The sequence below is a fragment of the Ovis aries genome, chromosome 25, assembly GCF_016772045.2.
Source record: "Ovis aries strain OAR_USU_Benz2616 breed Rambouillet chromosome 25, ARS-UI_Ramb_v3.0, whole genome shotgun sequence".
In the NCBI taxonomy this organism is placed as follows: Eukaryota; Metazoa; Chordata; class Mammalia; order Artiodactyla; family Bovidae; genus Ovis; species Ovis aries.
Window position 1 is genome coordinate 14348903 of NC_056078.1, and position 23736 is coordinate 14372638.

A 23736-nucleotide genomic window follows, 5' to 3' on the forward strand; every position below is an offset into this window, starting at 1 on the left:
CTTGGTTAGACTTATTCCGAAGTATTTTTAATGTGATTTTAAATGATTTTTTTTTTTACTTTCGCATATTTCATTGTTAGTATAAAGAAATGCAACAGATTTGGGTATATGAATCTTGTATCCTGCTGTCTTGCTGAGTTCATTTATCAGTTCTAATAGTATTTGTGTGGCAATTTTAGGGTATTCTATACAGAATCCTGGACTTCCCTGATGACTCAGTGGTAAAGAACCTGCCTGCCAATGCAGAAGACATGGGTTCAAACCCTGGGTTGGGAAGATCCCCTAGAGAAGGAAATGGCAACCCACTCTAGTATTCTTGCCTGGGAATTCCCAGGGACAGAGGATCCTCGTGAGCTACAGTCCATGGGGCTGCAAAGAGTCAGACCTGATTTAGTGACTGAACATGCATGCGTATATAGAATATCATGTCATTTGCATATAATGATAATTTTACCTCTTCCCTTCCAACTTGGATAATTTTATTTCTTTTTCTTATCTGATTGCTGTGACTATTACTTCCACAACTACATTGAATAGAAGTGGTGAGACTGGACATCTTTGTCTTGTTCCATAGTTCAGTGGGAAAGCTTTCAGCTTTTTTCACTTTTTAGTATTCTGTTTGCTGTGGCTTTGTCACAAATGACTTTTATTATGCTGAGATACTAAATATCTTAATTTATTTGAGGACATTCTTGAATTGCCTTCCTGGTTCCTGACTTTTGCTGGATCAGCAAATACACCTAAAAGCCCTTCCCTTTTAAATCATTCACAGTGAATGCCAAACTGGAGTCACATTCAGACATACACACAAAACGTCAAATTCTGATACTCCAGAAATTAAAGGAAAGTTCCTAAGTTAGACTGAAATCGACCCTTTATAAGTGGAATTTCTGATTCCGACTTTGAGGTTGATCAGAAATGTAACAATGAGCAAAATTTTCAATGGTTATCTGACCTTTTCTCCTCTGCCCATACCCTCATTCCCAACATAATTAGAATCAGACTTAAGATCCACTTTGGGGTCCTGAATACGAACATTATGACAAGAGAACCCATAATGGCAACAGCTAAACCTTCAGCTTCAAAGAGGGTTGCTTCTAAGTTATGAAAGTTGTATCCAACAGTTCTTCACAGGTACTTTTGGGGAATTATGCTCTCATAACAGACCACCTAGAACTGTGCTTTGATGTCAACAAGCATCAAGCAGGATGTGTAGCATAAGCTCAAATTCCCCAAATAAACGCCAGCTTTAAGAACAGAACTACTCTCTCTACCACAGTGGATTCTGAATGCAGTTGATGCGTCATTTACCCTTTGATCAAAACTTATGAAATGCATAGCTCTATCAAACTCTTGTATATTTGCTCCAATCTTGTGGAGCTTCACCTGACGATATTAGATAGCAATACTCTTAATGTTATCAGTGATAATTGTGACTAGGAGGTGGGAGGGGGATTCAGGATTGGGAACACATGTACACCCATGGCGGATTCATGTCAATGTATGGCAAAACCAATACAGTATTGTAAAGTAAAAATAAAAATTTAAAAAATAATAATAATAAAACATAGACTTGACCACAGTCATTTCTTTAATTCAGCAACATCATGGCCAGTGGTTTTCAATCAGGGATGTACAACAGACTTGTCTGTGGAGTTTAATAATAATGCAGATGTCTAACATCCACACCAGACTTAATGAATTTTTTACTTGATATTCTTGACATCTTCTAATAGTATTATTATGCTATATTTCAAGGTAAGTATCCTATTCCTCCATTTTTGTAAAACCAGAAGTAAACTCTGACTTCTTTTTTTAATAGCTTTATTTATTATATTTTGAAACATGCTAACTTAAGGGGAATGATTTTATTACCTTGCTTTCCATGTCACATTATGCATCACATTTATTATGAACTGTCATCAGACTTTTCACTTTTGAAAATTACTAGCAGTAAATTAACCAAAATCACTTTCAGTTTCTATCAGCTACAGCTGTTTGTTTTCCTCAGATACTTGCCTGAAAGTTCTATTATCAGGTTCAGGCCAGGGTTTGTGTCTTCAGCAAAGAATACTCTCAAGAGTCCCATGGTAAAAGCCCAGATATTTTAAATAATTGACACTTCAAAGAACAGACTCTTGGATATAGGCGTATAATGACACCAGTGGGCTGAGTCAGAATTTTAGGCCAGAAGCAGACAATTTCATGCTACTGCTAACCCAGGATCAAGTGGAACAAGAATTAATTAGAGTCCATACTAAATGGACTGAAAAGTGAAATTTTACAATATTGCTTTACTGTTGTTATTGTTGTTGTCATTGTTTTAAGGAGTTTGGGAATAGGCTATTTATTTATTTATTTGGCCACACTTGTAGGGATGTGGGATCTTAGTTCCCCGACCAGAGATCATACCTGTGACACCTGCATTGGAAACACAGAGTCTTAACCACTGGTCTGCTAGGGAAGTCCCCTGAAATATTGTTGTTTAAATGGTCTATCTTCTGGATCTATAAGAAAGTCCCTTCTCTTTATGCTTCAACTACTTTTTTCTGATACAATTTAGAAGATTCTTGTGTGAATTTTATTGTGCCTATCTTTGCATAAAATGTTCCCTTGGTATCTCTAATCTTCTTGAACATATCTCTAGTCTTTCTCATTTTATTGTTTTCCTCTGTTTCTTTGCATTGATCACTGAGGAAGGCTTTTTTATCTCTCCTTGCTATTCTTTGGAACTCTGCATTCCAATGGGTATATTCTTTCCTTTTCTCCTTTGCCCTTCACTTTTCTTTCCTCAGCTATTTGTAAGGCCTCCTCAGACAACCATTTTGCAATTTTGTATTTCTTTTCCTTGCAGATGGTCTTGATCACTGCCTCCTGTACAATGTCACGAACTTCCGTCCACTGTTGTCAGGCACTCTGTCTATCTGATCTAATCCCTTGAATCTATTTGCCACTTCCACTGTATAATCTTAACGGATTTGATTTAGGTTATACCTGAATGGTCTAGTGGTTTTCCCTGCTTTCTTCAATTTAAGTCTGAATTTGGCAATAAGGAGTTCATGATTCTAGCCAGAGTCAGCTCCTGGTCTTGTTTTGCTGATTGTATAGAACGTCTCCATCTTTGGCTGCAAAGAATATAATCAATCTGATTTCGGTATTGACCATCTGGTCATGTTCATGTGTAGAGCAGTCTCTTGTGCTGCTGGAAGAGAGTGTTTGCTATCATCAGTGTGTTCTCCTGGCAAAACTCTGTTAGCCTTTGCCTTGCTTCAGTTTGGTACTCCAAGGCCAAACTTACCTGTTACTCCAGGTATTTCTTGACTTCCTACTTTTGCATTCCAGTCCCCTATGATGAAAAGGATGTCTTTTGGGGGTGTTAGTTCTAAAAGGTCTTGTAGGTCTTCACAGAACTGTTCAACTTCAGCTTTTTTAGCATTACGGGTTGGGGAATGGATTTGCATTACTCTGATATTGAATGGTTTGCCTTGGAACCAGAGACCATTCTGTTATTTTTGAGATTGCATCCAAGTACTGCATTTCGGACTCTTTTGTTGACTATGATGGTTACTCCATTTCTTCTAAGGGATTCTTGCCCACAGTAGTAAATATAATGGTCCTCTGAATTAAATTCATCCATTCCAGTCCAGTTTAGTTCCCTGATTCCTAAAATATTGATGTTCACTCCTGCCATCGCCTGTTTGACCACTTCCAGTTTACCCTGATTCATGGACATAACATTCCAGGTTCCTATGCAATATTGTTGCGTACAGCATCAGACTTTACTTCCATCACCAGTCACATCCACAACTAGGTGCTTTTTTTACTTTGGCTCCATCTCCTCATTCTTTCTGGAGTTATTTCTCTACTCATCTCCAGTAGCATACTGGGCACCTACAACTTGGGGAGTTCATCTTTCAGTGTCCTATCCTTTTGCCTTGTCATTCTTCATGGGGTTCTCAAGGCAAGAATACTGAAGTGGTTTGCCATTCCCTTCTCCAGTGGACCATGTTTTGTCAGAACTCTCCACCATGACCAGTTGATCTTGGGTGACCCTACTCAGCATGGCTCATAGTTTCACTGAGTTAGACAAGGCTGTACTCCATGTGATCAGTTTGATTAGTTTTCTGTGATTGTGGTTTTCATTGTGTCTGCCCTCTGACAGATAAGGATAAGAAGCTTATGGAAGCTTCCTGATGGAGACACTGGGGTCTTGTTCTGATGGGCGGGGCCATGCTCAGTAAATCTTTAATTCAATTTTCTGTTGATGAGAAATGCTGGACTGGATGAAGCACAAGCTGGAATTAAGATTGCTGGGAAAAATATCAATAACCTCAGACATGCAGATGACACCACACTTAACGGCAGAAAGCAAAGAACTAAAGAGCCTCTTGACGAAAGTGAAAGAGGAGAGTCAAAAAGTTGGCTTAAAACTCAATATTCAGAAAACTAAGATCATGGTGTCTGGTCCCATCACTTCATGGAAAATCGATGGAGAAACAATGAAAACAGTGAGAGACTTTATTTTGGGGGGGGGGGCGCTCCAAAATCACTGCAGATGGTGACTGCAGCCATGAAATTAAAAGAAGTTTGCTCCTTGGAAGCAAAGCTATGACCAACCTACACAGCATATTAAAAAGCAGAGACATTAGTTTGCCAACAAAGGTCTATATAGTCAAAGCTACAGTTTTTCCAGTCGTCATGTATGGATGTGAGAGTTGGACCATAAAAAAAGCCTAGTGCCAAAGAATTGATGTTTTGAACTGTGGTGTTGGAGAAGATTCTTGGGAGTCCCTTGGACTGCAAGGAATTCCAACCAGTCAATCCTAAAGGAAATCAGTCCTGAATATTCATTGGAAAGACTGATGCTGAAGCTGAAACTCTAATACTTTGGCCACCTGATGCGAAGAGGTGACTCATTGGAAAAGACTCTGATGCTGGGAAAGATTGAAGGCAGGAGGAGAAGGGGACAACAGAGGTAGAGATGGTTGGATGGCATTACTGACTTGATGGACATGAGTTTGAGCAAGCTCTGGGAGTTGGTGATAGACAGGGAAGCCTGGCGTGCTGCAATCCACGTGGTCGCAAAGAATGGGACACGACTGTGTGACTGAACTGAACTGAACTGTATGAACTGTTTTCGATTATTTTCTGTATTCTTTTTTTTTTTTTTACTTTTTATTTTTACTTTATTTTACTTTATAATACTGTATTGGTTTTGCCATACATTGACATGAATCCACCACAGGTGTGCTCTGGCATTTCAGGCCACAGTGACTGGGGAAAGACTTTCTCTCCCAGGGCTTACCAATTCTTAGGTAGAGCAAGCATAACAAGTGAGTTGCCCTGGAGCATGCCTTTCATATTCAAACTGACCATCCAGAGTTCACACTCTCAACTACCTCTTCTATCTGCTTCATGTGTTCCAAGAAGTAATATTCCTCTGTCCTAAGTATCCCAGGGTCCAGTACCAGACCACTAGAAAGAATTCCTATACCTCAGAGTCCACTGAAATCATTCAAATCAGCCAGTTTCAAGATTGCTTACGCTGCCTTGCCTTGTTTTTCCAATAAGAACAATAATAAAGTCTCCTGCCCAAGCTGTCCCCTTGCACCGTCTTCCTCTTGACCAATTTTGGTGCTTTCCTACATGGCTTGGCATGACACGGCATGCCTGTCTCCTTGCAGTCATGGTCTGTTCTATAGGCTTCCTTATACCTGAACAATAATAAAATCTACATTTAAAAACCATTTTTATATAAGCTGAAATATTTTAAAATGATATTTGAGTCTTACTGACTCCCACAGTTCAGAAACTCATACCAAATGCCCTTAACTTTCAATGGCAAAAGGGTTATCTTATATATTCAATAATAATGTATTCCTTTTTATCAGAATATAATTGGAGAAATCTACTACCTAAATAACATCTTGCCTAGAATGTCATATTGAGAATGATGCTTCCTGGATCAGGTAGGAACTGAAGTGGCTTTATTATGGAGGCAATACCTACAAAGAGCTCTTGGGATAACTGCCCTGCTATCTAGTTTACAGGATCCAGCCTTATAGGTGGTTAAGGACCATCATTTCCTGGCAGCCCAGGAACCTAGTTACTTTGGGGGCTTCAATAAAAGAAGAACTTACGCAAATGCGTACGTACTGCAAATGAAATAAGGTGGCAAGAATTTGTTGAACTTGATTTCCTTGCCTTAGGAATGCAAATAATAGAGGCATTAAAAGTCCAATCTGAGATTCCTTATAAAAACCTCCAAAGAGAAGTTAATTTTGTAATTATTCAAAACTATGTCTCTAGATTTTGCAAAGTAAGTAAGAAAACCTAAGTGAGAGTGAAAGCGAAAGTGTAAGTCTCTCAGTTGTGTCTGAGTCTTTGCAACTCAGTCCATGGAATTCTCCAGGCCAGAATACTGGAGTGGGTAGCCTTTTCCTTCTCCAGGGGATCTTTCCAACCCAGGAATTGAACCCAGGTCTCCTGCATTGCAGGTGAATTCTTTACCAGCTGAGCCACAAGGGAAACCCAAGAGTACTGGAGTGGATAGCCTATTCCTTCTCCAGGGGATCTTCCCGACCCAGGAATCGAACCAGGGTCTCCTGCATTGCAGGTGGATTCTTTACCAACTAGAAAACCTATGTGGTAAATTAACACTTTTGCTACGTATCAGTAAATAATAAAGCCATATCTAATGAGACTAGGCTTACCTTATGATCAAGGTTAATCTTTCTTTGATATTATGATCACAAGGAAGAAGGAGAGAGGGAAGAAGGGAGAGAATATACGGAAAAATTATAAAAGACTTTGAAATTTAGCAGATATTCTGGCCAGCTCATCCATCTGGATAATCTCTGCTTTATTTTTTTTTTCGCCTATATCTAGGCTATTTTACAAGGTTACAAAGACAAAAATTAGCTTGTAGAAACCAATGGCAATGCAAATAATTTCTCTCCATAGAAATTGTAATTGTGATCACAGAAAAGCAGTTGATTATCACCCTATAGATACTGCAAATTTTGCCAATTCTGTGTGCATCAAAAAATTTATCTCAGCAATCCTTGTCAGACTATAAATGTGCAATACTTTGCATTTTGTTTTTAAGTAGTTGTAAATATCTCATTAATTTCCTCATTAATTCATGATTTAAATAAAATTTTTGATACATCTCTATTTCATATCTGTGTAAGAGACATGATTATATCCTCTTTTGAAACATGACTTTTATAACTGAATAAAGATATAGTTATTTTATAGAAAAATGTATATCTACCATTTTACAAAAAATTATTTATGTAATTATATACATGAAATATGTGTGTATGTGTGCATGCTAAGTTGCTTTAGTCATGTCTGTCTCTTTGCAACCCTATGGACTGTGGCCCGCCAGGCTTCTCTGTCCATGGGATTCCCCAGGCAAGAATACTGGATTGGGTTGCTGTGCCCTCCTCCAGGGGATCTTCCCAATCCAGGGACTGACTCCCATCTCTTAAGTCTCTTGCATTGGCCGGTGGGTTCTTTACCATTAGCACCACCTGAGAAGCCCCGTGTGTGTGTGTGTGTGTGTCTGTGTGTGTATGTGTGTGTGTGTCTGTGTGTGTGTGTGTGTGTGTACAAACAGCTGTGAGTCATTCACTGAATAATACTTGGTGACCGAGTGCCAAAGATAGACAAGACAGACTGACTCACTGACCTCAAGGAGCCTAAGTCCTAGTGGACCTAACGTTCACTCAAACAATGTTTGTCTAGCTTATGTGACCAACATCACAAAGCTTTCAGGCCGAGAGGAAAAACACACTGACAAAAATCTCTCCAAAGTAATCCTTTCTCAATAACTAATTATTGCTTAGGAGTATAATATATCACCAAAGGGAAAAAAATTCAGAGTGAAATAACAGGTTTTATATAAAAAGGGGGTAAGTAAATTGCTAGACTCATACTTGGAAGTTCTGGGTATCTCTTGTTAGAAACAGTGTGCTTTTATGAAAAAGAGTTTCCACTCAAGTTCTTCCAAATCTGACTCAAGAGGTTATGTAATCCCTCTAAACTTTTGTTTTTCCATTTGTACAAAAAGATAATAATAACCATTTCATGGGATTTTCGTAAACATGGTACATGCCTGGAACACAGTAAATGCTTAAATAGATGTTAGCTGATTTTATTAATAATATTATTTATTGATGCTCAGTTCTTGCTCAGTACTCAACCAACGTTAAATGTATCTCTCCAAAGTAAATGAGAAGAATGAAATCTGTTTCAAGATTCTCTAAAATATGGAAGACCTAAAATTATATTACTGAAGTTCTCTTAGTTATTAGGGGGAAAAACAATCTCATTGTGTACACAGAGATCTTAGGAATGAATTGGAAATTTTACCTGCAGTCCAGGATTCCAATGCTGTATTATCAGAGAAGACTACACAAGTCTCTCTTTCTCCTAGAATCTTCCTGCGCATGAGCAACAAACTTGGAATGACTTGTGCCTTTGGCACCTTATTACAAATGACGACTGGGTAATTTCTACCAGGCCAGACTATAGGATGACAAGAAAGAGGGCATTCAAGGAGAGATGGCTGGTTACTCAAAGCCCACAGTGTTGAAAGTGATCCTTAGTAGGAGATTCAAGGTCGGAGGTTACCCAGAACCAGACTCGGCCGGCAGCCCTTTGAGCACCTGTGTCCTCCGCAGCACCACACTCCTAAACAAACAAGTGGCGGGTGTGCTCAGCAGGAGGCAGAGTCTCAAGTTCACCATAACTCCAGTGGTATTTCACACTTAACCTTGCCCTACAACCCAACTCAAATTCATAAAATCACAACAGTTTCATGAATGCAGAGGGCATATCATCTCACTGTGAAACTGACTAAATAAGAGGTCACTACGCCAAAAAGGAAGAGAGAGAAAAATCACAAGGCCAATAAGAAAATTACAAGATCAAATAAACTGCCCCGCCAAAGTTGTTCTAACAGAGATCACCTGGTGCCTATTTGCTAGGTAGGACTGGACTTCAAGTTATTATATAATTAACGTATTACACTGAGAGCCTCCCATATCATATTCAATATCAATAGCTTTTTTAGTGTTTAAAAAAAAAGTTCACATTAATGAAGCACTTATGTCTCCAAAACTGCATTAGGTGCATTACAAGTACAATCTTAAGGCTGGGCCCATTAACCTCCCAGTAAGATTAAAATGGGTTATAGTCATCTCTTTTTATAAGACAGAATAAGTTATTTGAGGGGTTTTAAGAGTTTTAGAAATCATATTTTTTGCTACCTCCCTCTACAACTAGAAAAATGAACTAAATAAACAAATATGTAGATAAAATGAATTACTTGGATCAAGTTGGACAGATGCTTCATTCATACATGTAAATATTTGCCGACCTCAAAGAAGCAGATTCTCCACACACATTAAAACAGGCACATACATTGCTTGAGTGTTTTTCCAAAGCCACTGAACTGCAGCCTAAGAAGAATGGCTCTAGATAACCCTGGGACTTTTGATCTGCTGAGAAGAGTCTCCAAGTTTGGGGCCATTTTTCCCTGTCCTGGGTAAGTGAAGGTCACTGGAGATCCTCCTCCACTCTCCCCGGCAAAGACTGCAGCAGCTCCTCTCAATCAATGTCAAAGTCCAGCATTTAAGAGTAGCAGTGTGAAAGGGCGCTTAATGAGCAGACTGCCCAGCACAGAGCACTATTAATACCCCCGGAAGGGAAGCATGCACGCGTCCCAGTTCGCTGGTGCCCAGTGGCAAGTCAAGCTAATCACTGCCTACAAAAGAACGTGCTCAGACTTCACCGGAACCGTGCTCTCGCCAGAGACACACCCAGCTGGGCAAAGGTGCCCGAGAAGGTGGAGGCTGCTACCTGACTTTCTCCGTGGCTCCTCCCGTTCTCCGCCTTGAAGATGGACTTGGGTTTCCGCGACTTGAAGTTGCCCATGGTGGGGCGCAGCACGTCCAGCCGTGGGGGCTGCTCTGCATGCTGCGGCTCACTGGGCGGCGGCGCGGGCTCCTCTAGCGGAGGCCTGGCGTCGGGGTAATTTTCTTTATTGTCTTCATCTCTAGAATAGGAAAGACTCGGGATTAGAAAGCACCGAAGAGTCTAATAACCCGCCCTGGAAAAGAGGCTGGCGATATCCACTGCTGTTCATTTACTCCGCAAACTTTTTAGTGTAGGCTGTTTCAGAGAGACTGAACTTCACTTTTTAGAACATGCCACACTCCCTTCCAGCCTTTGCTAGTGGGTACATTTTCCATAGCTGTAGCTTGGTACATGCTATCGTGTTTGCTTCCCTTTTTTCATTTCAATAAGGTTTCACATATGTCATATTTTTCTTTCACAATAATAATGTGAGATATCCCGGTTAGCTATGATCATCCCAACTTTATAGATTAAGACTCTAAACCTCTCTGATTAAATAAGGTGCCAAACTGAAGGGCTAATTCACTCAGACCTGGAGTGGGCCCTCAGACTCTCATACATGAGTCCTTGGCTCAAGGTGTTGATGTTTGCTCCTCACTGGCAAGTCTTCAATCATCTCCTTATAACTTTCAGTTAAACTTTAAAAGTTTAACTAGAGGGGCTTCCCTGGTGGTCCAGTGGTTGAGAGTCCACCTTGCAGGGAGGGGACACAGGTCTGATTTCTCATCAGAGAACTAGGATCCCATATATGGCAGAGCAACTAAGCTCTGAGCTGCAACTACTGAGCCCAGGCGATGGGGGCCCACACAGCACAACTAGAGAGTCTGTGTGCTACAGCTGAAGATCCCACACGCCACAACTAAGCCCTGATGCTGCCTGATTAATTAGTTCATTAAAGATAAATTATAAAAAAGTTTAACTAGAAGCTATTTTAATAAGATACATACAACCTCAATAGAATATAAGACAAGGGCCAAATTTCACCCAACCAAGCCACCTATTTAAACAATCCTTTCAATGCAAAGCCAAAGATCCCAGTGTCTTGGTCCTGTTGGTGTGGAATGGCTGGAGAAGACTGACTGGGCTGGCATTACCTGCACATACTCAGTTCTAGGAGAGCACTGTTCATGTTCACCCATCAATCAAATTCAATACATCATCCCATCATTTCAATTTCCTCACAGTGATGTAATAACACTCTTAAGTCATTCGTCCCTCTTAAATCTAGATGTATTTTAGAATTCAGCAACTACCATAGGCAAAGGGAGCATTCCCCTTACATCAGCGGTCCCCAACCTTTTTGGCACGAGGGACCGGTTTCGTGGAAAACCATTTTTCCATGGCCAAGGTCAGGGGATGGCTCACGCAGTACTGTGAACAATGGAGGGCTAGGGAACTGAGCAGCAGATGAAGCTTCATGCTTGCTCACTCACCTCCTGCTGTGTGGTCTGGGTTCCTAACAGGCCAGGGATCCAGTTTGTGGCCCAGAGGTTTTGGGGACTCCTGCTTTATATGATCAGATATGCAGATAATACCACCCTTATGGCAGAAAGTGAAGAAAAACTAAAGAGCCTCTTGAGGAAAGTGAAAGAGGAGAATGAAAAAGTTGGCTTAAAACTCAACATTCAGTAAACTAAGATCATGGCATCTGGTCCCATCACTTCATGGCAAATAGATGGGGAAACAGTGGAAACAGTGGCAGATTTTATTTTGGGGTGCTCCAAAATCACTGCAGATGGTGACTGCAACCTTGAAATTAAAAGAAGCTTGCTCCCTGGAAGAAAAGCTATGACCAACCTAGACAACATATTAAAAAGCAGAGCCATTACTTTGCCAGCAAAGGTCTGTCTAGTCAAAGCTATGGTTTTTCCTTAGCCATGTATGGATGTGAGAGTTGGACTATAAAGAAAGCTGAGTGCAGAAGAATTGATGTGGTGTTGGAGAAGACTCTTGAGAGTCCCTTGGACTGCAAGGAGATCCAACCAGTCCATTCTAAAGGAAATCAGCCCTGAATATTCATTAGAAGGACTGATGCTAAAGCTGAAACTCCAATACTCTGGCCACCTGATGCAAAGAACTGACTCACTGGAAAAGACCCTGATGCTGGAAAAGATTGAAGGCAGGAGGAGAAGGTGGTGACAGAGGATGATATGGTTGGATGGCATCACCAACTGGATGGACATGAGTTTGAGCAAGCTCCAGGAGTTGGTGATGCACAGGGAAGCCTGGCATGCTGCAATCCATGGGGTTGCAAAGAGTTGGACACGACTGAGCTGAACTAAAGTGTTCCTCACTCAAGGAGGATTCCAGAACACTCAAGAATAAGAAAAACTGACTTTTCAAATTTAAAATGACTGTTGTGATAGACTGCTTCCTAAAAATAAAACCTGAATTTTGTTTTTAAGTCATATTTTCAAGGTACCCAAAAGATGTAAATGTCATTCTTGACTTGATGAACAAGGAAGGTGGGGGTCAGGGGGAAGCACTTTCTCTTATTATACAAATGTAAAACATAAATACAAAAGTCATCTTTATGAATACATTTCCAACCTATTACTGGTTCCTCAGAATCCCCAAAACAGAGTACAGGTAATGTAATTTATGTCACTTCTTATTGTAATCAGCCATAACTGAGAATGAACATGGTGTTCTAAAAAGAATAAGAGTCCAAAAGATCCTCCCACTTGTTAGAGATGCATCCTGAGCCACACCACCTCACCTCTGTGGCTCTCATCCATAAGATACTATGCATCTCTAGCACAGTAGTACAGGTAGTACAGTCTCTGTGAAATGCCTACCAAAGAAAGTTGGCTCCAGACGACAATCCAATAAATGGGGGCTATTGTTACTCTCACATAGGGCCTTAGGTGAATAGCTGTTTGCAGAGAAAAAAACTGAAGGCTATTTTTAGTCTTTCCAATGCCTCCAGGATAAAGTCCAAACTCCTTTGCAGGGTACTTAAAACTTTTGTAATCAGGTCTTTGTTTCTCTCTGGAACTTTATTTCTTACCACTCCTAGCCTCCTCAGCTCTCAGGGTTCCTGCCATCCTGAACTGCTTGCTTCAACTTGAATTCTCTCTGCTCTCTGTTGGCTAGACAGTAATTTGATCCCTCTGCTTGGTAGCATCATAGTTTTTGGCCTTATACTCCACCAAAAAAAAAAAAAAAAAGGAGTCACGTGCCACATGTAATTTTCTTCAGGAATCCATCCCAGAAACCTCACTGGGCTATTTGGTCCTTCTAAGTGAGTCTTCTGTTTCCCTGTAGTAAAATAGCACCTAATGTACTGTAGCATCATCACCTATATTCTTGTCTATCTCCTCCAGGGCACTGAACCCCTGGGAGCAGAGACTGATTTGTTTTTCTACATCCCATATCTGTCTCCACTGGTTTCTGATGCACACAAAAAAGTATGAAACAAAGGCCTTCAACAAATGTTCCTTATCCAACAAGTGGACTCTTGCATCACATATACCAGAGTCCAAATTCTGCCTCATCACAGCTGTGTTATACTGGATGAGATATAATCCCTCTGAGTCTCGGTTTTTCCACCTCGGATGAGGAAGGAAACAACAGCTTCCTTTTGGCTGTTAAGATTAAATAATAAAATGTATGTGAAAGTGCTTGAACACAGCAAACTTGGACGAGAAATGGTTAACGTTAAGATCTTGCCATCATACCACGAACCCCCTGATGACCAAGACTGCCATGTTTGGTGAATAATTCTAGAACCTCTTCCTTAGTCTATAATGGGAACATTTAAATGCACTAATCAATGTTTAATTCAGTAGGCATTTACTGAGCATTCTCCATAGAAAAGACACTGTCCTGAGTGCTAAGGGGGTATCCAAAAGTGAACAAAACTTCCTTCAAGAGCTGATAACCTTTGAGAAGAAATAGGACATGAGAACAAATTATTAGAATTCAAAGAGAGTTAAGACACCAGACCAGATGGTTTCTGTCCTTCATAATTAAGAACCAGGCAATGGTGGGTCCTACCTGAGACTGGAGCAATCAGTCTGATCTTCATGCAGAGAGACTGTGTCTTCGTCACACCTGAAGAGAGGAAATAAAACCACATCAGATCCAACTGCCTGCTGAAGCAGAAGAAGCAATATTCTAGAATTATTTGAAGATTAGCACAGGAAACTAAAGAAAGGAACAATCTTTACCACTCTCACCCAAACCAGTGTCAATTCCTCAGATGTCCAACAGGTAATGATACCAATGTTGTCATATCATGTGAGCTTAAATGCTTAGAACCAGAGGTAACACTCCTTTTTCATCCACTGCTCTGTGTCACCTCAACTAACAAGACCTTAGCAACCTAAGTGTTCACAGCCCTTGAGGGACCATCTGACACCAAGACTGGTAGCTTGTTGTTGGCTCAAAAGCGACGCAGCTACGTGCCTCCTGGCATTTCTTCTGCCTCCGGCAGTCCCAAGCCATACCAGCTGCCATCTGGCTTGCTCCACTGGCCTCCAGACTTTCCTGACCTCCTTCCTTTTCACAAAACTTATGAAATAACCTCATGAAAAATTCTTGGCTTTTCCATACTGAAAAATCTCCAGAGCTCTACACTGCCTAAGGGCATCTTGAGGAGGACCACAGTCTCACCCCAGTGTATGAGGGAGCCTTTGTTCCTTTTCTCAGCCTTCCCCACCCCATCCCACCCAACCTCACCCCACCCTGCTCCAACCTGGAATGCTTTTCCTATCTTCAGCTCCTACTCAGCCCTCACTGCTCAAGCCTTACAAGCTCTGTGAACTTTCCTTGCCAAGTTCATCCACATGCCATGTTCCCCCTTTTTAACCTTAGTACATAAATGTTTACTTTTCATTCTGAGGTTTTAGTAATCATCTAGTTCTTGCCTAGTTATGTAGTTTCTTTGTCCCTCTGAGATCTTTTTAATTAGTTGTTAATTCCATGAAAAGAAACAACCATCGTGTCTTTTTCTAGATATACTGCCACAGTGCCCACAATGCTACCCCAGAGTAGATACTTCATAAGTATTTGAATCAAATCATTAACCTGGGCCCCTCGGCAAGTCTGTTCCCTGAAATAAGTGTGTGTGCCTAGTCACTCAATCATGTCCGACTCTTTGTGACCCCAGGGACCGTAGCCTGCCAGGCGCCTTCCTCCAGGCAAGAATACTGGAGTAGGTGGCATTCCCTTCTCCAAGGAATCTTCCTGACTCAGGGATCAATCCCAAGTATCCTGCTTTGCAGGTGGATTCTTTAATCTGAGCCACCAGGAAAGGCCTGATATAAGTGACAAGCATTTACTGAGCACTGACTGCTTCCAAATACTGCCTTAGGCACTGGAGCTGTGCTTCTCAAACTTTTGGGGATTCAGGACTGACCAGTTGGTTTTCCATTTCCAATCCACCGTGGAGAAATAATTTGGTAAAAATGTCACAGGAATGTCAAATTCTTATAAAGGTTATTAAAAGCATACTCCCTATTTCTGTACTGTTCTTATCTCAGACTAGTTACAGTTTGTGAACCCATACTTTGAGCAGCACTACTTTTTCTTTTTTTAGTATAATTGCTTTATAATGTTGTGTTAGTTTCTGCTGCACAAGTGAATCAGCTGTGTGCATACATATACCCCCGCCCTCCTGAACCTCCCTCCACTCACCTCACAATCCCACGCCTCTACATCATCAGGAAACAGTATATGGTCCTTTCCCCCTCCCCCCACCATGTCTTCTGCCTGCTTTGTGCCTGTAAAAAACCTTAATTAAAGAATACATTTGATTAAGTGAGAAATAAGAAAGTGAGAAGTGAGAAATGCTGAAACCAAGGAAAACAGTCTAAGGAGACTAAGAATAAGGTAGTCAGTAAGCACAGGCAAGGACCTTTAGCTCTTTCTCAAGAGCTGTACATAATATTCTGAGCCATATCCTGTGAGCTATCTTACAGATAACAAAACCCCAGGTGGAGGAGTTAACTACAGGATGACCAGGCTGGACCCAGGACTTGAGCTGCCACAATTCTGAGAACTGACCACAAAGAAATGAGAACAAGAGCTCCCTGGAACTGAAGATTAACTGTACCTTAAACAACCAAAACCAAAACCATTTAAGGATCTTCCCTGTTTCTCCCCTGATTGGCACTGGCTGCCAACTTATGCTTTTCTTGGTGGAATGGAAACCTGCATTTGGGATGAGCTGACGAGCTCCAAAACCAGGTAAGTCTACCGGTGTGCACACAGGCAACATTCCCATTTGTGAGTGCTTGCCAATTGGTTCTGACTGCTGTTGAGGACTGTTTGTGAGCACTAGTACTATTTGGACATTCTTGCCAGTTGGTTCTGATGTGTGCCTGATGTTGAGAACTGTTTGGGACATGAGGTGCTATTTGGGCATTTTGCCAGTTGGTTCTGACATATGTCTGATGTTGAGGACCGTTTGTGAGCACCAAGTGTCATGTGAGCGTCAAGTATCATTTTTGGGCATTTTGCCAATTGGTTCTGACATCTGACTATCATTGAGGACCATCTGCTTTGGGACTCCGTAAAGTGTTTGTTTGGGACTCTGTACTGGTCACCTTCAGAGATGCTTATGATGGATCTGTTGTTTGGTGTGTGAGTGTATATTCCATTTGTGTTGATTGGTATTCTTGTTGCATTATATAAAATGGGAAATTCAGGTTCAATTCATTAAGAAAAATTTTAGTTGTGAGTTTATGACTAAAAAAGAAAGATAATTTTTTTGGACAATGTATGGCTATAGTATTCTTCAGAATCTGAAGAAGATTGATTAAGATAAAAGCCCTGAAATTCACAAAACTGGTTCTTTTTGCATATGCAGTTAGGGGAAGCTAACTTGATAAAACACTTTTTTTCCAGATCCTGAGAAAACAAAAATATGCCTGAGAAAAAGTTTGAGTGACTTTTATCATGTCCTTGAAACACAAACACAGTCCACTTTGCCTGGATCTTCAGCCTTGGGTTAACTATACAAAGGGAAAAAAAGGCTTTAAAACTGAACGCACAATTTGGCTATTCTGGCTATACTCCATAAACTGATTACCTACTTTTGTATTCTTATAAGACCAAGAGGGAAACTAAAGATGTTTGGGTTTATTAAACATATGTGTTGTACTACTGAAGAAAAATTATGCTATTAAAAAATGTATGTTTTTTTGAAGTTATGAAGAATGTTCTTAAGTTTGCAATCAGAAAATGCTGATGTAACATTTCAACCACTTGTTTCTTGGTTTTGTTAAACTTTCAAGGGTTAAAAATTGTAGCTGCTGTTGAGGATGAGTCCGCATATGTAAAAATGATAAGTGAAACATTTTGATATGTAAAGCAAGTAGGATATATGTTGTCAACAAAGAGAATGTATAAAGAATGGAGATATTTTTGTTGAGGAAAAATGGTGATAATAATTTTTTCCTATGGTTGTTTGTTTCTGTATGAAGAAATAGAGCACAAATTTGTCTGGATTTAGAAAGTGACAAAAAGTCTGTGAAAAAGGAATTTTGAAAAAAAAAATGTGTATATTGTCAGGATTAAGATTAGACTGACTTTAACTAGGTAAATGAATTTTGTTACTAACAGTAAACTGATGCAAAGTTGGGTTTTCTGTCAAAAAAGAAAAATTTCTTCTAGAATATTCGACTGATTTTGGTAACAGAGACTTCTAATGGAAAGTAATTGTTTTATTTCTAATCATACTTTTAACCCCCATGTTCAGGATGGAAAAATTCTCCAATAAGTTGTCACCAAGTATAGCTGTTCATGATGTTTAGCACTGCTGACTTTAAGTGTACTGCTTAAAGCACGTGTCCATTGTTTGTCTGACAATTGGGTATGAATGATAAAATGTATGGCCTGTAGAGCATTTCCCTATTAACCTCTGAGCCTGTTCATGATATCTGATTAGTTTTCCCCCCGAAGTGGACAACTAGGCAAACATAAATAAAAAAGAGGCCAAGCACTGAGGAACATGGATGTACCCAGAGCATGCAAACGAACCACTCTAGCAACCTTGGATCAATTTCCTTGCTTTTCCTTTTTCTTTTAACTTTTGAAGTCTCAATAACCCACACTGTCCATCTCATGGAAAACAATAATTCCTAAATGCTGTCTTGTTCTCCACTATTTCACACATCTGCTTTAATAGATCATCTAAACTTTGTAATGTGAATTAAAATGTTTCCCAATAAAAGCAACCTAGCTAAGTAGAAAAATTAATGAAGAAGAAAAATCTAGAATTGTTGCTTCCAAAGAACTAGGGTTCAAACAAAGGTTCAACCTTCGAGCTCAACAATACCTATTGTTAAGACTTTGGCAAGAACTTTTTTTTCATCCCCCTCATTTGATTTATTAATCTTTCTTCTCAAAGCACAATTAGTTAAAAATGGAAACTCAGCACCAGAACATACAAAGTTGCAGATGCTTTCTGAAGTAGGAGGCTAGACCTAATTAGCTGATCAGAGTTTAAGGACTATGGAACAACTCCAGCCATCACCCAAGAAAACACAATTTCTAGCTTGCAGATATGGCAATGAGATAGATCTTTCTATGGCTTCCAGGGCACACATACACAAGCTCTCTAAGTTCAATTGGGTTTTCCATGGCTTCTGTGAAGATCATCAAGTTCTACTCAATTAACATCTTCTTTCTGATTTTTCTACTGAGTCCTTGCCCCAGAGCCCCCAGCAAATGCACAATACTGGCTCAATTATAAAACTAGATTTCACAGTGGGAACCCATACCCAGATATCCCAACTCTGGGGGATAAAAAAATCAACTCGGATCAAGTGTCCAACTGGTCCTGAGCATGAGATTCTCTTCCTACACATTATTCTGATAAAAGAATTTAAAGACCAATCTCTTTAATGATCTTCGTAAATATTAAGCTGACCATCTTCTAATACAATGTTTTTCACACTATAAATTGTGACCTATTATACGGGGTTAATAATTACAGGGTCCTGAAATTAGACAGCAGCTATCAGCATTTTGTTTTTATTATTGGTAGAGAAACAGAATAGGAAAAAAAATGTCAGTATAGTGAGGGCTAAGTGTTATTTCACAAAACTTGTTCAAAGAAATCATGTATGTATGTGTGTGCTGGATTGCAATATAAAATGTTTTTCTTAGTACTGTTCACAGTAAAAATGTAAAGACACCTCTATCAAATGATTTCCTTTGAGGTTCTCATCAACTAGATTCTAAGTCCAGGAATTTTTAACTTGTGGTTGCCCAGATAATACATGAATAATTTGTCCTTGCCATCATTTTCCTGTGAAGTGCTCAAGGTAGGTAGTTATCTCTCTACTTGGATTTTTGCTTCCTCTATCAACCACAAACAAGAAAAGTTAAAAGGTACTTTCCAGTTCATCTTCTCTTTCATATCATCTCAATTAAGCCTGACAATGGTGTGAGGTAAGCGTCACCTTCACCCAGTGGCTAAGGGATTTCCTAGGATTCCAAAGCATAAAGCAGTGATGCCTGCGGGGCTTCGGCTTCACACTAAGCCCATCAAATAGTCTCTTCAAATGTTTCCAGAGGCTCAAGAGAGAGAGAAAGACTTGTTTTTTAGAATAATGGTGGAGAAAGAAATACCCATAAATCTCTTTTTTGACTTGGGGTAAATTAAGTACAGAGGTCTCAGATTGGTAATGCGATAAAATGTAGCTGTACTCAAAAGGGGACTGCCATATTCCCTGCAGTATCGTGTTCCTTGAAGGCACAATTGCAGAGGACAGCCTGCAATCCTGTGGGATTTCTCAAAGTGTGCCCCCAGAACCATTTGCGTTGGCACCACCTGGAGTCTCTGAGTAAGATGGCAAGCTGCACTATATTCAATTTCCTCGGATCAACCATAATAGAAAAGAATATTAAAAAGAATGTATATACTTGTATAACTGAGTCACTTCGCTGTACAGCGAAAATTAACACAACAGTGTAAATCAACTATACTTCAATTTTTGAAATAAATTAATTTTTAAAAATGGAAAAATACAGCAAGTTCCAGCTTCATCCTCACTGCTAGCCCCACTAAATCGACTCTCAGAGGGTAGGGCCAAGGAATGTGAGTTTTCAAACTAGATTGCTTTTCCCCCACATAACCAGTATGCTTCTAAAATGTTCAATGCTGACCTAAAGGTTTACAAAACCCAGACCAGCATTTGGCTGACTCCAACACGATCACCCATCTCTAGGTTTCCACTTGAGAATAAAGCCTGGGAACTCTGGATTTTTCACAAGCCCCTAACCCCTTCCCCAAATAATACTGACAATCCTTTGGTTTTGAGAATTACTGCTTTGGATGATAACTAATTTGCCACAGAATTCATTGCTGGATATGCTTCATTTCAAGTAATGAGTTAGCCAGGGCAACATAGGAAATGACCACGGAAAAATAACAGATGAGAGGGTACACAGATAGAGAACCAAGGCCAAGGCCATTCTGACCTTGGAAGAATCTGGGTAGGAAAAAGAAACTGAACTGGGCCACATTTGCACAGACACGGACAGGCAAGGCATGGGAAAAATTAAGAAGAGAATAAAATGTGTCCTTGAGTACCTCCCAATTCCACTCCCTTTGACTCTTAAAAGACCCCCAGCTGGCCAAGCAGAACCTTGTTAGGTTAAACTAGCTGATAACATAATTTATATTAAAATATTAATGACAATTTGAATCCACCTCCCAGGGACACAGACTTTTAAAATTTCCATTTTAATAAGGGTCACCACCAGAGTTCTTCATCCAAAAAAAAATCTCTAGGTAGAATTTCAGGCAGTAGAAAAGATAAGTATGTGTGGGTGGGTAGGAGGAAGTAGGCGTAGGGTGGAGATAGGAGAAAGGCGATGTTTTCTTTTATCCAGACCGTAGAATAGAGGCAAGTGCTGTATGCCAAGACCAGACCTGAACATTTATGAATCACCTGCTACTTCTATCTCAGTATAGCACATTCTGATCCTGCTGGCTTTAGGGTCATGCCTAAAGAACCAAGGAAAACTCAGAGGAGAAAATACTATATTAGACAATGACTAGTTATAAATGGCCCTAGACTGTACTGTTACACCTATGAAGGCTTGGTATGCTTCAAATATGCCCCTCAGATTTTTAGATTAGCCAGATGGCATCCCAATTGTCACTCAGTGCCTTTTAAAATAAATCACTGTCACTTCTCTGAAAACAACAACAAGGTCTTATGCAATCAGAACTCCTTGGGGACTGTCCAAAGACAAGGTACCAGACTTTCCCCAGCATTTAACTAAAACCAATTTTAAAACAATGTCCAGGTGAAATCTAAAACTAAGGAACTCCATTTTGAAGCTGCTATGCCTATGGCTGACTTTGGGGATTCAGCCACACCAGGTCCTGAGAGTCGGGCCCAGGAAGCTTGTGGTGCTATATGCACAGCAAAAGGAAGAAAGTAATACCCGTGTACCCAAACCAGCGAGCCACAGCCTCATCTCTGGCCTGCGCCTCTCCCCACTCTAAGGCTTTTAGGAAAGCAAAGTTATAGCACCGTTACCAAGCAAGTTCATTAACAGGAAGAAGGTTTCAATGAGTGTTTTACACTGGATCTTCGAAAATCAACCCTGGATCTTTTTCTTTTTTTAAGTAACTCCACTTAAGACAGCCCAAAGCTCAACTCTAAGAGAGTAGTATCCAGAGAAACAAAAGAATGTAAAAATCAAGAGGGCCTGGGAAGCCCTATAGTCCTCCATTACCAAGTCACTGATACAGTGACTTGAATCTCATATCATTTATTTGCCTGTTAGGGAACTTTAGCAAATAGCTCCCAAGCTACTGGGACTTCTGTATCAAACTTGCAGCATTTTTTAAATGTAGTTGAGCATATAACCATATACACCTCTTTTTCCTAAAAAACTATTTAGAGTAACTTCTATAGTAAGGTCCCAGAAGTAAACACCATGAGTTAGCCTAGAGAAAGACTGCTAAATAAAGCGTAGATATTTCATACATATATGTATATATGTAAATTCCATATCAGTTACATATACTATTAGCATAATATACTACCCACTAATTTTTAACATATACATATAATACAGTATTAGAAAAACATTAAGGAAAGGATGACAAGAATTAAAAGCATAAACTCTAAATATCTAATAAAAAATACCATGCATGCTGGTCTTGAGTAAAATATTTACACTCCTTCATTCCATGTTTGAATGGTATTACTTGTCCCTATCAAAAGCTTTAGCCGTAGGAGTAGATAACACAGTCCTACGATAGCCAGATCTCTGAGGGCAGCAGACAAAATCGACAAAGGGCATGCAAGAAAAGTTTACTGTCTTAAAAGTCTGTAGAAAGGAGAGGGTGAGGCTAAGTTTAGCCTATTTATCACATGCTGGAATTCAACTCGAGTCATTTCACATCCATCTCCTACTTGCTGTAAATGTACACAGCGTGCTCATGAAAACAGACACCAGTGTTGGCAAAACACAACAAAGCTTCCTTGCTGACATGTCAACGAGATTCATTTTTCAAAAATCTGAACTCCAAGAACACAAATATAGGAGCACTGTGCTCCCGTAAGCCATCAGTTTGCTTTAATAGCTCTCCCATAGTTGCTAAAAGGCTGATTTCAACCTGTAAAGATTTCTGGGCCCCACCAGCCCCCACGTCTCCCGGTCTTCACAGCCCCAGATTACAGGAGACAATGCATCTAGTACCCAGAGCAGCTGGGGACGGGGGAGGATACCTTCACGTTAGTTGCTTCCTGAGAAAGGCAGGCAAATCTTATTGTATTGACAAGAATCACTTACTCTGTTACAGCGGTGCTGCTGAAGGAATTATCCTGAAGGCTGAAACAGAAACAAGAAAACATCAGCCAAGTCCGGCCGGGGAGCCGTCTCCCTGGTTGCTCTCCGGGAGTTAGAGCACACACACAAACATGGCATTGCAAGGCCAGTCTCAGGGCTCGCCCGGCACGCTCGCTCTACCTTGGGCTGCTGTCTGCACATGCTCGTAACAACACCCCCAGCAGGGGCCCAGCCGCACGGGCGAACCACAAAGCCCGGCAGCCCGCGAGGCTGCGGGGACAGAGCTGGGCGGGGCGCGGCAGGCAGCCGCACCCGGGACCCCCGCGAGGAGCACCTGGAGCGCTTCTCCGGGACCTCAATCTCGCCAGCCCAGCGCCGCCTTTAATCCAGGCCTCCCGGTGCCGGCCACCCCCTGGAAAGCCCGACTGTTTCTACCCAGGTGCTGAAATCTCCGGGGGACTTGCTTTCTTCCAGACGTCTCCTACCAGTTTTACAAGAGCTACCCCCTCTAGGGATGGAGGCTCGCAGAGATGCACAGATCGTTCAGAAAAAGCTGGAAGGGAACCAGAAGGGGGAGGGGATCATAACTGCTGTTTTTGGTGTCTATGTTTATTGCCCAGGAAGAAAAAGAAGAGCCCTGAAAGAGGGCTGGTAGCATTACACCAGTCAGTCTGCACTCCCGTTATTTCAGTCCCCAAGAGGAAGCGCCCAGCCCAGGACCTCAAAGCTCTGAATGAACCAGCTCAAGGAGAGGGGAGAATTTATTCCAGGCATTAGCTGATGACTGGGGGGAACGTGCGCGGAGTGGGGCTTGCTCTGCCCAGGGCAGCTGGCCCAAGCTCCACTCCCAACCAGTTTTACAAAAGATGAGAGATCGAATCCACCTGCGCTACCCACTTTAAATGAAGGCAGCCCTACTGGGGGAAGGGAAGGCTGTCAGCCTCCCACTTGCCTCATTCCCCAGGAGATGTCTGTCCTGTTCTCTTTTCATTGTTAATTTCTCCTGCCTGGTTGACCTTGATGTGGAGTGAACAGTCACCTGGG

The 23736-nt window shown here is 40.9% G+C and overlaps 1 protein-coding gene across 9 annotated transcripts in view; it reads right to left on the reverse strand.

Annotated features, from left to right (window-relative positions):
• The window catches only part of FAM13C (family with sequence similarity 13 member C), a 139772-nt gene extending 116548 nt beyond the window's left edge, over positions 1–23224 (reverse strand). For 4 of the 9 annotated variants that reach the window (XM_042240836.2, XM_042240835.2, XM_012105089.4 and 1 more), the window contains exons 1-3: positions 22696–23049; positions 13927–13983; positions 9871–10066 (exon numbers count right to left, since the gene is read on the reverse strand). In XM_042240836.2, coding sequence (XP_042096770.1) covers positions 9871–10066; positions 13927–13983; positions 22696–22757 — 315 coding nt within the window. In that variant the 5' untranslated portion in view covers positions 22758–23049. Of the gene's footprint in view, positions 1–9870; positions 10067–13926; positions 13984–22695 lie in introns of all 9 variants that reach the window. The other 5 variants (XM_042240837.2, XM_012105091.5, XM_060406447.1 and 2 more) reach the window with 4 other exon arrangements.
• Positions 23225–23736: the final 512 nt, after the last annotated feature.